This window comes from Thermobia domestica, chromosome 11 (genome assembly GCF_964235325.1).
Source record: "Thermobia domestica chromosome 11, izTheDome1.hap1.1, whole genome shotgun sequence".
Taxonomy (NCBI): domain Eukaryota; kingdom Metazoa; phylum Arthropoda; class Insecta; order Zygentoma; family Lepismatidae; genus Thermobia; species Thermobia domestica.
The window spans coordinates 226,425,108-226,438,339 of record NC_137464.1 but is presented as its reverse complement, the minus strand read 5'-3'; the positions used below and the strand labels follow the sequence as shown (position 1 = coordinate 226,438,339).

At 35.1% G+C, this 13,232-nt stretch overlaps 1 protein-coding gene across 1 annotated transcript in view; it reads left to right on the top strand.

The window, feature by feature from the left end:
• Window positions 1–3,964: 3,964 nt before the first annotated feature.
• The window catches only part of LOC145665478 (pickpocket protein 28-like), a 29,521-nt gene continuing 20,253 nt past the window's right edge, over window positions 3,965–13,232 (top strand). The window contains exon 1 of the mRNA XM_081732788.1: window positions 3,965–4,149. Within this exon, the coding sequence (XP_081588914.1) occupies window positions 3,965–4,149 (185 nt within the window). The remainder of the gene's footprint in view (window positions 4,150–13,232) is intronic.

The window sequence follows — 13,232 nt, the reverse complement described above, 5'->3', positions numbered from 1 at the left end:
TCAGCCCCAAGGATCGGCGGGTGTGGGTGCCAGTATGTGTTGCTGATAGTATTCGGAGTTGATTTCAGTCTTTACGCACCTGACGAATAATGAATAATTTCATTATAGCAGTATTCCGCTATGATTGTAAATTCTTTCCAAAATTTTACTTTGCAGTGGCGGACAAATTCTGAGCGGTATTTTTGGTCCTGAAATGTAAGTCCTGACGTGAATTTTCCAACAATCGGATAGATAAATCCAAGATTCTTCCAGCGTAAGACAAACTTTTATTTGCTCCCAGATAGATGGTGCTTGTATCTGCAATTGCTCTTTCTCTTCTAATCATGTGCCCGAATAGGGTAATGGTAATAACATCTCTTAAATGTTTAATTTGTCGCGCAGAGTGTGATTTGCAGTTGTCTGGGACCTGTGTAGCCGTGTGGTCATTTCATGTTGTGTAGGATTTTCCCGGAGGGCAATTACAGCACGCCTAGAGACATTACAGGACACAATCACAATGGTAGGTGAAATAATAGCTGGGACTTCTTCCTTTTTACATTGCCTAATTATGTTTCTAATACTAGTCGTTCATATGATGGATTAATTTTTTGCACTGTTTTTGTATTTTAGATAGAAAAAATAGCGGGGGGAAAAGTACCTCAATATAGCCTTCTCTGAACCTTTTCACTTTGGGAGTTATGATGTGCACACTTAGGATGGCTGTATATTGTCCAAAGGACAGGATAGCTAAGCCAAAGTTCTCTAATGTGAGTAACGGAAGAAAGCTTCGCACCACATATCCACTCGAGCACGTGCTAGACGTTCGACCTCTCGAACGTTGTGACGTAGACATTCTGAGATCTCTCTCCGGATCATCTACTGCCTCCCCCTGCCTGGGCTTGGCTGGCTTTTGTCTAGTCAATGTTTGCCCGACCTTAGAGTAGCAAAACAGTACTGCAAGATTGTAGCTGTATATTGGTCTTCAAACAACCCTGTGCTATGAGTTGGGATTGAAAGTTGGAGATACATACGCGACGACTCAATGTTCTGGGTAGTATTATGTTACTGGGAGGTCCTGTGAACGTAGTATTTTATACACACTGCTAGTGTCAGTTTTCGAAACGAAAAGAGAAAATTCTAGGTTCCTGGATTGCCATGCAACCTCTATGTTACCTGTTCCGTTATTACAACCGATATTACAGCCTACAACACCTGTCACACAAGCAACAGGAATTACTACTGTAGAAAGCCAATATGTGTACTATTTGACCAAACTTTTACAAAAATTGCCGAGGAAACCTTTATTATAACATTATGTATACGCGGGAAATTCCACTTGTTTGCTATACGTATAATGAAAGACATTAAAACCAAACGTCAGACTACTTTACTAGTGTCAGGGGTGCATTCTCTTTCCGAAAACAGTGCATACACCTAATTTGTTAATGTGCTTATTATGTGAAATTGTGTAACTCAGAGATCACAATACGAAGGAAAACCAAATACAGTATAAATATTAAAAGTTTAACCAAGCACGAACTCAGAAATTTTTGTTGAGTGGGGTTCAACATAGAGATGGAGTCCAATACCACAAGACACTACGTCTATCTAGAATTGAACTGATGTTATTCTGCATCCGAAAAGACGATAAGTAATTGTTAAGTACTGTCACGTATATTCTGAGAAAAATGATACAAGTAGTTTGTTTTAATAAGAAAAGAAAATGTACAGATGAAGTGTAAGATCAAACTACATCGATCATTTCTCTCTCTCTCAAGAAAAGTACAGTTTTATTTAAAAAGTGTAGAAATGTATGTCAAATTATGAAGTTTGGGGAGTATGGACCCAGTGGATTCCCCGTGTGGGTTCACTAATGTGTCTAAGTTTCAAGTTAATATCAAATGAAGATTTCGTACTCACAAAGAAAATACAATAATCTAATCGTAAAAGAAAATGAAAGAAAGAATTCGTTAAAGAGTCATGGAGTCTTCATTTTATTACGTTGTTAAATCTTTACCAATAATAGAAGACCAAATAAATGACAAGAAAACATCTTTATCAATCACTATTCAATTGTGAGTACATTTAGGTGATTAACAAAATTGTGTGTTCCAATTAAATGTTAAATAATGATGTTTGCTCATACTTCTGCAGCATTTCTCACCCAAGATTTAATTAATATAAGACTAAACCCACACGTCGTTCTTAGGCAACGAGAAAAAATTGTCTTTGGTTTACGCTAACTTCCAGGGTATAGTGTAAAATGGAAACAATAAGTATTGCCAGACTAATATATTTTTAAATCTAGTTTGAAGGTGTTATTTATGTAAAAAGTGAAAATTTTTATGTTACAAAAGTATGCTAAAATTATTGAAAGAATACGCGCAGACATGTACACTTCATGGTTTTCAATACATTGCCGAAGAAGGAAGGTTTATGGTTGAAAAGTAAGCTATCTGATTATAGACGAATTTAATGGCATTTGTATCAAATATCGTGGTTTCTGTTCTTTAATGAGAAAATTTTCTATCTAGAGCCTAGTGTATAATTATGTTCACCACTAGAATCAAACCGTAATTATTATAAAATAATATTGATAAATATAATTACTGTCTTTCAATATATTTAGTTAATAAAACCGAATGGAATAGTAAATAAAAGAGCACAAAAACACACTGAGCAAGACTATTGTAATAATCTATTGTTAAAATGCTAGCTAGGTTTATATGTTTTTGGTTAAGAAAAGTTTACATGTTTGTGGACATTTATGTGTTTGTGGCCAATATTTTGACAATGATATCTTGGAAACCACAAGCTCTAGAAAGATGCCGGTTTCGCACATCGATTGCAAATTTTGTGTAGATTGTTCAGTTCTCATTGAATATTTAAAAAATGGACATTATTTCTTTATTACATGATGCGCTGTGTACAGAGCGCGGGTTCAGCTAGTAATATATATAAAAAACATACACACACAAATATGTTACAGTTTCAACGCACTAACTGTCTTCATCAGACTTCTGTCCACTCCTTCTGGCTTCTTGGGAGTTGGTCACCTCTTATATACTTTCCGGAGATCAACTTTCTACTTAAGTTCCGCCCATAAAAGAAACACTTGTGTTTTTCCAGTTTCACCTGTTAAGCTGAGTATTTGTCCAATTACAAATATCGTTTTGCTGGATACGTTTTTATCCTTTAATTATTCTTGTTTATGGTTCCTTTATTCATTTGTTATCTTTCTTTCTTTTTCCTTCTCCTTTCTCCTTCTTTAAGTAAAATATTTTCTCCCAACATATATGATTCCTTCTTCTCAACCGTTATATGATGTTTTAATTAAAGACTACAGGGGAAAGGGAGGCAAAGTAGTTTTATATAAGTTTACACAATTGCCCTGTTTTCCACTGACTTACCTGCTTCTTCCCTTATGGGCAAAATATTTAGCATTATCTTTTTTTTAGTTACTAACTTTCTTCTTACTGTGGGATTTAATTTTTAGTCCCTGTCAACTTCACCTTTCAGGCTACATAATTCTACTGCTAACTAATTTTCGGTCATTTCTTGACTTACCTCCTTTTCCCCGGTGGTCTTCAATTCTGATGCAGGAAAGATGTGCATATGGATATAAAAGTTCATTTCATTATTTAGTACTTAAACCTGAACACATACCATGCTGACCCTCTGTCTTTTCAAAATATTGGCATTTGGTAGTTTATAACATGTTTAACTTGTTTGTTAATCTCCAAGTACTTTCCCTCGGAATGCATTCTGCCAACCAGTCACTACCAGATCAAAGTCATAAACAGTATATTGTTGCAGTGTTTTGTTGAACTACGGTGACTATGAGAACTTCTTTCTATTTTTCATACTTGCAATTTAAACACATTATTATGATGAAATTTCCCATTCCCTCCCTGATTATCTTTGCAGAATTTTCTGGGTTGTTTCCATACTTATGAGTATATTAGGTTGTAGCTATATGATACGTATGGCATGGGTGAAATGGAATACTTCTCCAGTGATGGTTACATTCTCTGAAGGAACTACTCCTGTTTGGGAGATCCCGTTCCCAGCTGTTACCATTTGCAGTGAAAACAAGTTCAAGCAATCTAAGTTCAATTTTACCGCAGCCTTCTATGACTTCAGACGAAGGAATTTCACTGCAACTACGTGGTAAGAAGCATATCATGGGCATATATCGTATTATCTTGTATAGGATAAGTAGAGAGTGTTCCAATAAAATGTATATAGTATTTGAATGACTATAACACTAATAATTATTATGATACGGAAAAGTTTCAAAATTCAAATGTAATGTAAACAAACGTAGAAACCAGAACCAGTCATTTCTCGAAAGTGTTCAAACTGTTGATCATTATGGTTCAGACACAGCTGATAACGCTGACGTCCACATCTGATAACGCTGACGCTAGAATCCAAAACATACCAAATCGTTGCAGTTGGTATTTCGGTCACATTCGTTTTCAATGACTGCTTTCAACTTTTGATTGTAGCTGACCTTGTACTATAAACATTGTGCTTGACATGTTCCCACAGAAAAAATCCATTAGGTCAAATCGTGGAGAGCGTAGAGGGTACTCAATACTACCTTTTCGTTCAATCCATCTGTTTGGTAGGTGTTCGTCAAGGTAGTCTCTTATGTCGCGAATGTAATGGGGAGGTGCTGGAGATACCATTTTTAACAGTTATGACGTGTTAAAAAGTCTAACATTTAAATGTAAAATGTAAAAAGATGTTAAATACTGTATCCATTTTACTTGGATATCTTTAGAATTACTATAAATGTTAATTGAACTAAAATTTTGAAATATATGATTGACAAAGTCTTATGTATAAGAATCATGTGTCGTTCATGTGGACCTGTAAGTTTCAACCATGGTTGAATCACGAAAGTCTTAAAGCAAAAGCATCAGATTAAAACAAAAGTCAACGTGAGCGCTGAAGTGAAATGAGCGGGAGAAACAAGCTATAGGTTACCAAGAACATATTAAATCAGAAAGCTTCGTTAGGTAATCTACTTACCTATCCAAATAAAGATGCACTAACACGCGCGCACACACACACACATACACAGAAACAGTTTTTAATTTCAACATTATAAATGAACAACATGTGAAAAGTAATTCAGAATAATCATTGAATCGTTGAGTTCGAAAACCAGTCATCTTCATAGAAACTAATTTTAGAAAAGAAACAAAACAAATCTAAATTAATCTCAATATGCATCTGACGTATAAGGTGTTTTCATTTTTCGGACCGTAATATATGGCACTTTGTATGGTCCAAAAATGAAAACAGCCCTATATGTCAGATACATATTGACTAATTTAGTTTTATTTGTCTCTACTGTAAAATTAGTTTCTATGGAGATGACTGGTTTTCGAACTCAACTATTCAATTGTAGAGTTAAGTGTTGCAATTGTAGATTTGCTATTTATAAAAATTAAAATTCAAACCTGTTTAGAAAATGTTATTATCTAAGATGAAATATGTCATCAAATACAAATACTATGATTTCTGAAAATAATAGTAGCACGTAGATAAGACAGTGTTTATAAATATTAACATAAAAGGTTTCATGACAGAAGACACATTTCTTGTTGGAACTTTCATAACAAATTTATATCGAAATTGAAATGAAATAATATTTTTCTTACATCTTTCATATAAACCGAGACCAATTTAATGCAGACCCCTTTGTAACCATGTGTTTAACGTACGAAATTCGTGAGCGAGTGGTTGGTGGTTCAAATTGTTTGGACCAAAAGAATTCGGCTAAAACTTGTGTATTGGTTTTGATCTCACTAAAAGCACTAGAATCCATCTCATATAGTCCAGGTACTGGGAAGAGTACTTCAAGTTCAATCATTCAATAAATATTACATCTAAATATTATGAAGTAGGTGCACTTATATTTATTTTATTTATTTATTTATTTATTTATTTATACAAGTAACAATACAGACATAGTAGACACACACACTGCACACACAAATAATATATCTATTTTTAGGCCGGAAATTCTCCGGTACTCCAGAGACTTATTATCAGGCCTATACAAAAAAAACTTAGTTTACATACCAGCCTATATGGCCGAACGGCCTCCGGTATTCCACGAGGCCAAAAAAAAAAAAAGACATTAAAACAATACTATGAAATACATAAAGACAGACAGACACATATTTCATGGGCTTTATAAACTAACTAACATAAACTTGAATTTAAATAAAATCACCCTCAAAATTTTGCCCTCTGAATTTAGAGTAATCAATGTGGAATTCAGCACTCTTATTCCTATATTTTTAACCGACTAAAAGAAACGGGAGGAGAAAGTTCTGGATTCAATCTGTTTATATATACGCATGGTATGTTTAAGCATAACTTCGACATATGTGAATCAATTTTGATGATTCTTTCCTTGTTTGAAAGAGTATACCTTCCAAGTAGATCAGTATTCTTTAGGATTTGATGGTAATGATCGAAGCTATATTATGAAGCACTTTAATGGATATTGAGGTAATTACGGCACTGTAACATCCTTGTAGGCAACCATATATTCTTTAACGTGATTGTGGTTGCCTAACACCACAGGAGTTGTACTGCAATTTTTCGCAACTCTCATAATACATCAATTAGGCTTCGGATTTTTAGGTTCCAAAAAATTCAAATTAGGATTTTAAAAAGTGCATTTTAGGATTTTATAGGTTTTTAAAAACACCGTTTAGGATTTTTAGCTTATATTACTGAAAACGGAATATTACTACACTTTAAACACTTTGTTAGCTATTTCATTCTTAAATGGTAACCTTAATTTAGTAAGCTTTATGCTAAGCAGTCTTCTGCGTAATAAAAATAATAAAACTCTTCTTACCTTGGACTTTCTTTGATAGCTGAAATATAGTTTAACATATGTATGGCCTGTCGTACTATAATCGCAGACTTAAACTCACCTGCTTGTCACATGCTTGGCAAAAGATGACTTTGCCATCAGTTGTGAAGTTGTTGTCCGATGTTATCCATTCTCGAATTAGAGCACTTTTGGATGATTTTTGTTTCGGCATGATCTTTCCTTTTCAATTCCAATCTTCAATGTTAAGAGAACTCGTACAAATTTGATATGATCCAAATGCAATCCCAATAAACACACTTCCTTCTCCTTTCTTACAAGATTAGAACACTGACACAATGTCCATTGCTGACAGGGAGAAGAGGTCAACGCCATCAGCTTGAACTTTCTATCGAATGACCGCGCACCTGTTGTTGCTAAAAATAAACTTGCTGCCCCGTTTATTCACAATCGCAGCCGCAAATTACAAAGAAACATGCTGTGTAAAAGAAACCTTGTTATTGCATTGTTGAAAACTGGTTGACTACGTGTTTGAAAGTATTTATCAAGTTAAAAATAATTATAAAGAATCATTTAGGGCGTTATAGGTTCTAAAAGCTAATTTAGAATTTTTTAGGTCCTAACCTCCCAATTAGGACATTTTATGTCCTATAAAACTAATATAGTTCTACTTATAGCAACTTGAAATGTAAAGAAAACACTCCTGCATTCACTATACAGGAATAAAATAGGTTCGAACCTAAGAATCCGGAGCCTATACATCATACTGACTCTGTTACATATGTGAACCTAAGTAAGCAATTGAGTGTTGGCCAACTGTTGTTTTTAGGTGGTCGGTTATCAGCGGTTTCGCTCGTGTAACCCGACCCTGTATGTCCATATGTCATCTATCTCGGGGCGGACTATGACTGTCGACACAGGCTATAGAAGGTGTCGCATGAGTTTCTCCATCACTTGCATCGTAGTCATGGTGGAAAGACTACAAGGTGGATGCAATGCAGTGCTACATTCTTGTCGCTCTGGCGCATGACGTCATTTTGGTCGCAGACGTGGCCAGCGAGAGTTAGACGAACTTTTAACAAGCGCTTGCTCGCTGGTATCTTACATGCAAACTTTTCTTCTATTTATAGTGATGTTCAACGAAGTAAAAATTTTAGTACAAACAATAATTATATAAACGTAATGTAATCAATGCTTAAGCTAAGTGAATTCAAAGGAAGATATTTACATTAGCAAAAGAAACAGCAATATCAGTTCATAAATTTATTAAACAACTTTGAAGCTTGAACAAGCCAATACTACTCACAACATTTTCTGCTTTTTTTCTTTTCTTTTCTTTCTTTCTTTCTTTTCTTTTTTAAACATCTGAAGTAATACACTCGAATATGCATAGGCCTGAATAATCTATAACACAGTGTGTCGTTAATGCATTTCATTATCATATATTTATGTATGCTCAAGTATATTTTCGTAATACAATGATCGGTTTTGATTTACTATTATTATTATTATTTTGCTTAAAAGAGAATTCTTTACTGATGACCCCATATAAATTTTGAGAATATCTCAAGGGAGAATTCATGGTTTTCGTAAACAGAAATGCACGTACGTATATTTTCGTTATGCTTGGACAGTTTTTTTAAAGAGGTTGCTCTCACGTAAGTTTCGTCAGAATCTCAGGGGAGGTTAAAAACTTTATTGAGCAGGGACGCACGTATTTAATATTTTAAACATCGTTTTTATTTTTGATTTATAAAAAGAAATTATCTTATTTGAAGTCGTTGATCGCTTATTTATAGAATTTGTATTTAAACAAAAGGTTTGGTGAAACTGACAGTTCTCTGAATATTATTAGTGTAAAAATTTAGGCCATTACAAAATGTATTGTTAAACATTTGTACGAAATAAAACGTTACATATACTATTGTGTTCTAAAAATATATAGAAATAAATATGTATATACAAAGCACCTCAAACAAAGAAATTGCAACTTGTCTATTTCAAGCAAGAAACAAAGTACTAGGCGTAGGTAAAGACGATGTAGGGGTGTTACAGCTAGACTAGGAAACATATAAACCATAAAATTGCATAATTTTCTTAATTTTCTTGATAAGTTTTCTGTTTTCTGTCCCGTGGATTAAAGAAGACAAAAGATAAATGCAAGTGAATGATTATGTGGAATTTGATGGAATGAGAATGTGGGAGTACCCCGAGAAACTCACGGACACGATGTTGTCCACCACAAACTCACTTGACCGAGAAGCGGACCAGTATCACTTGCACCAGAGGTGAGCCTTCTGCCACTGAGCCACCGTGCTTTCTTGATTGGTTGAGAATCTACCATATTTTTAAATTTACTGCAGTCATTCTTAATTTTGTAATTCTTGAGGGGGCCCCTAAATATGTATATGTAATTATCCAAAGTTATGATTAAAATGAACAAAAATTTCAAAATCTGAGTGTAAAAATGTCCCGACAATGTCGCCCTGACATGGTAGGTGGATACTTTATTCTCTTGATCTAATACATTGTTATATATCTTTGTAACCGTTAATCGTTATTACGAACCTTCCATTCGTTAGTTAATTTGAAGTGCACGTCCCGTTTTAGCACCGAGGCTACAGGGAATGCAGACCTCCAGAATGAAATGGGACCTGAACTACTTTAACGCGTTCAATGCTCTCCATTTGCGTAGCTCGAGGGAGGTAAGCCTCCTAGATCATCGTGCCTCCCTTCTCGAGTTACATGCCTGCCTCTTTGGGGAAAATTTTGTCTCAATATCTTATGTAGAAGGAAATGATGATAGAAATGATAACCTCTGTCGGTCCCCCTCCCTCATGATTTCGAATCCGGGTCTTGCCTCAAAGTTCGTCTTTTTAAATCGCACTATTGGATTTTTGTATGCAGAATCAACACAAGCTACTGCAGTTCTTATATACTATTATTACATACTATTAATACTAAAAAGAAACTACATAATGAAATCGCTTTTTTTAATTTCATTTAACATTGCATTTATTTATTACTTTTATGTACCATATTTTAGGTTTATTTTGTCCTGTCACCTGCAAGCTAAAATCCATTTCTGGAGACATTCCCCCTCTTTTTGAGGAAATCTAAAGTATTTTATATTAGTTCCCTTAGTTTTTATGTAATAATTACTACAGCCGTATGCTGCACAGTTAGGCATTCTCGATATCATTTAAAAGAACAAAGTAACAAAGGATTTCCACTTCTCACTTAAAGCCGCGCCTTTTCCCGTTGTCTCTTGCAAACCAGATGACGTCACAGCCACGACAGCGCACCAGGCGACATGCGCATGCAACCACCTTGTAGTCTTTCCACCATGATCGTAGTCACGCGACTGTTCTAAGCGACAAATGATTTAATATTCGGCAGGGTCCGTAACTAACGGTTTTCATCTGACCATTGTAGTTTTTAGCCGATGTAGTTTCACCGTGAGGTTTGTAAACCCTCATCACCTTGGACACATCCCTCGCGGCACACCCAGCACACTAGCTACTTGCGTTACGTTCGCACCATTTGAGCATCAACAATTTGCTCCCTTTGGAAATGAGAGAGGCGGTCCGTTTTCTCAATTTATTGCACATTGCCGATGTACGCAGTACGGAGTTTGCCCTAATACATTTCTCACCAACATCTGGGTGCTGTGATCGCCACTTAACCATTGCAAACCCAGGCGTCTGATATTTCCATATTATTTTGATAACCATCTATATCAGATTAAAAATGAATATTAATGAATTTACTGAAATATTATTGTTAGTATAAGCACACTGGAATATATTGTAATTCTAGTGTGCAAAACGTATAATTATGTCTGAAGAAGATACTCAGCAATAACAAACACAAATAAATAAAAGTAACATATACAGATAATTATCAGTTCAATGGAAACAACTAGAACTAGATACACGTCAGATATCTGGGTTTCTAACGTCCATTCTGCGATCAGATTGCCAAGTTTTGGTGGCGGTTCGTTAGAGTAAACTTCATACTACGTAAGGAGCGGTAGTACAGCAGTGCGCAATTAGCTGAGCAGACGGTAGTTGTGTAAGATGTGCAACCTCGTTGATTTTCTAAGAGAAATAGTTGGCGCTCGGTTATGTGGTGTGAATGTGAAGAAAGTAGTTATCATTGGGTGTTTCCCAAGAAACAAAACTCAAGGCGATGGCAGCCTACAAAACTCATTACTAAACCTCATCGGCGAAGAGGAACAGTGATCGGAAGATGGTCGTTAATTAATAAGGTCCCAAGGAACATTAAAGCGGATTGTCATTCAAATCCGTTGTGCAACTGCTGTGCAAGTGGTGGAGGAACTCAATCAGTATTTCCCGTAGCCAGTGTCGACAATCAAAATCCTCTGCTAGCTACATGATATGAAGATATTGGGTCGGGTTGCACGGGAGAAACAGCTGATATGGAATCATAACATTGGTTTCGAGAAAATGGGACATGGACTGCTGATAACTGGAAGAATGTTGCATTAATATGAGCCAATTGTATTACCTGTCATCTATTTACTTTGCAGTTTTCTGAAAATTGTGCAAATATCTAGGATTAGGTCTAACCTTAAAACTTATTTAGGACTAACCTTAAAAGAAAGAATGCTAACATTTTAACTCTTTGCTTGTCAAATACGAATATATCTGCACATTCTTAAATTGAAATTAACACAAATAGTATCCCAATATATTCTTCCCAACGGCTTTTAACATTTATTTTTTTTATTATTTCGTTAGAGAATATAAAACAGTGAAGTTATAACATATTACTTAAATAAACGTGAGCAGAGCCTGTCAAATCATGAAATAATCTGATTTACTTTCCTTTAGCGGGAAATTAATACTTTGTTAAGCAAACTGGAAATTCATTGCAGATGTTAAATATATAAACTCGATGTTGTGTTACGCTTAATTTACGTGTAGGCTAATTTAATAATGTTGTTACAGGGATAAAAATCTGTCTTTAGCAACATTGGTGTGTCATTTTTCGATCGGTGTACCTTTCTCAGAATACGCAAATGAAATTTATGATTTCCTTCTAGAGGTAAGATTCATACAGCAATTCTTTTGAAAATATCAGAAATTTAATATACACATTTTACAGTGTAATTTGACATAGCATTAACTTAAAAATACAAGGGTGAGTCAGAAAGGTTAACAAGCAGCGCTACAAAATCCACATAATGAACCGTACTGAAACTACATTTATATTTAAATCTCTCTAAAATAATTGATCATCCTTATGTTTCGGAGGCCTTGCAATCATTTTATCAAAGACACCACTGTATTCTGATGAAGATATTGTTGGCAGAGCAGAATTATGACTTGAAGAAGATATTGCACATTCTTGAAAGATTTCCAGCGGTGCCAGACTTCACCCGAGGAAAGAACTGAGTGAAAGGTTAGGACGGTGGAGGATGTTCAAAAACGTGGATTTTGTTTGTTGTTATTCAGTTTCTACATGACTGATCATTTTATGAACATATTCGTTGTTTTGCGTAACAACTCATTCAAGATTCCTGTCTTTGAGCACCTTTTTCTTAATTCTTTGAATAGAGTCGGAAACAAATGTATCATAATACATCCCATTCATGGTCCGATTTTCTGACATAATCAACTACCAGCCGTAGTGGAAGAAGATTGTGAAAAGTAACTTCCGAAAAACAACTGGTCTTAGATAACTTTCGAATGCAGTAATAGCTAAACCGACTTCCTTCCCCAATACACATATGTCTGTCAGTCGGTTTGGTCCATTCAGCAGAAATATAGTGAGTAATTTTGCCGCACAATCCTTCCTTCTCATCTTCTGTTCATGAGTGAAAGAATGAGTATCAACCAATTTTGCACATTCCTTCCTCATATTCAAATGGCGGTGGAGTATTGTAAGTGCTAGCACCATTAATGTCAACTTCCATACTTAACATCTCCATGGTGATATGGCATTATTTTCTACTAACTTCTCTCTGTAAATTGTTCTCTAATTCACAGTTTTCGAGGATCATCTTTCAAAATCTCTTTCTGCTGCTCAAATGATCGATCCCATCTGGCAGTTATGTCAAATCAACACACTTGATCTCTATAAACCACATTTAATTCCTCATGAATATTCTTAGCTATTTCTCTATTAATTTGTAACTGATGCGATATATCTCAGGGGATTCGTGAATGTAAGCAGAAAGATAACAAATGGAATCGAAGATAATAAACGGATTGGGCTAGGTAGTGCCATTTAAATAATTTTCCTTGATGTCCTCTCAAATTTTACATAACAGAGACGCCATACCAGCGCATTCCACTATAGTATTCTTAGTAATTATGAGTCAGTATTAATAATTACCCTCCAAAGTGTTACAAATGTACTA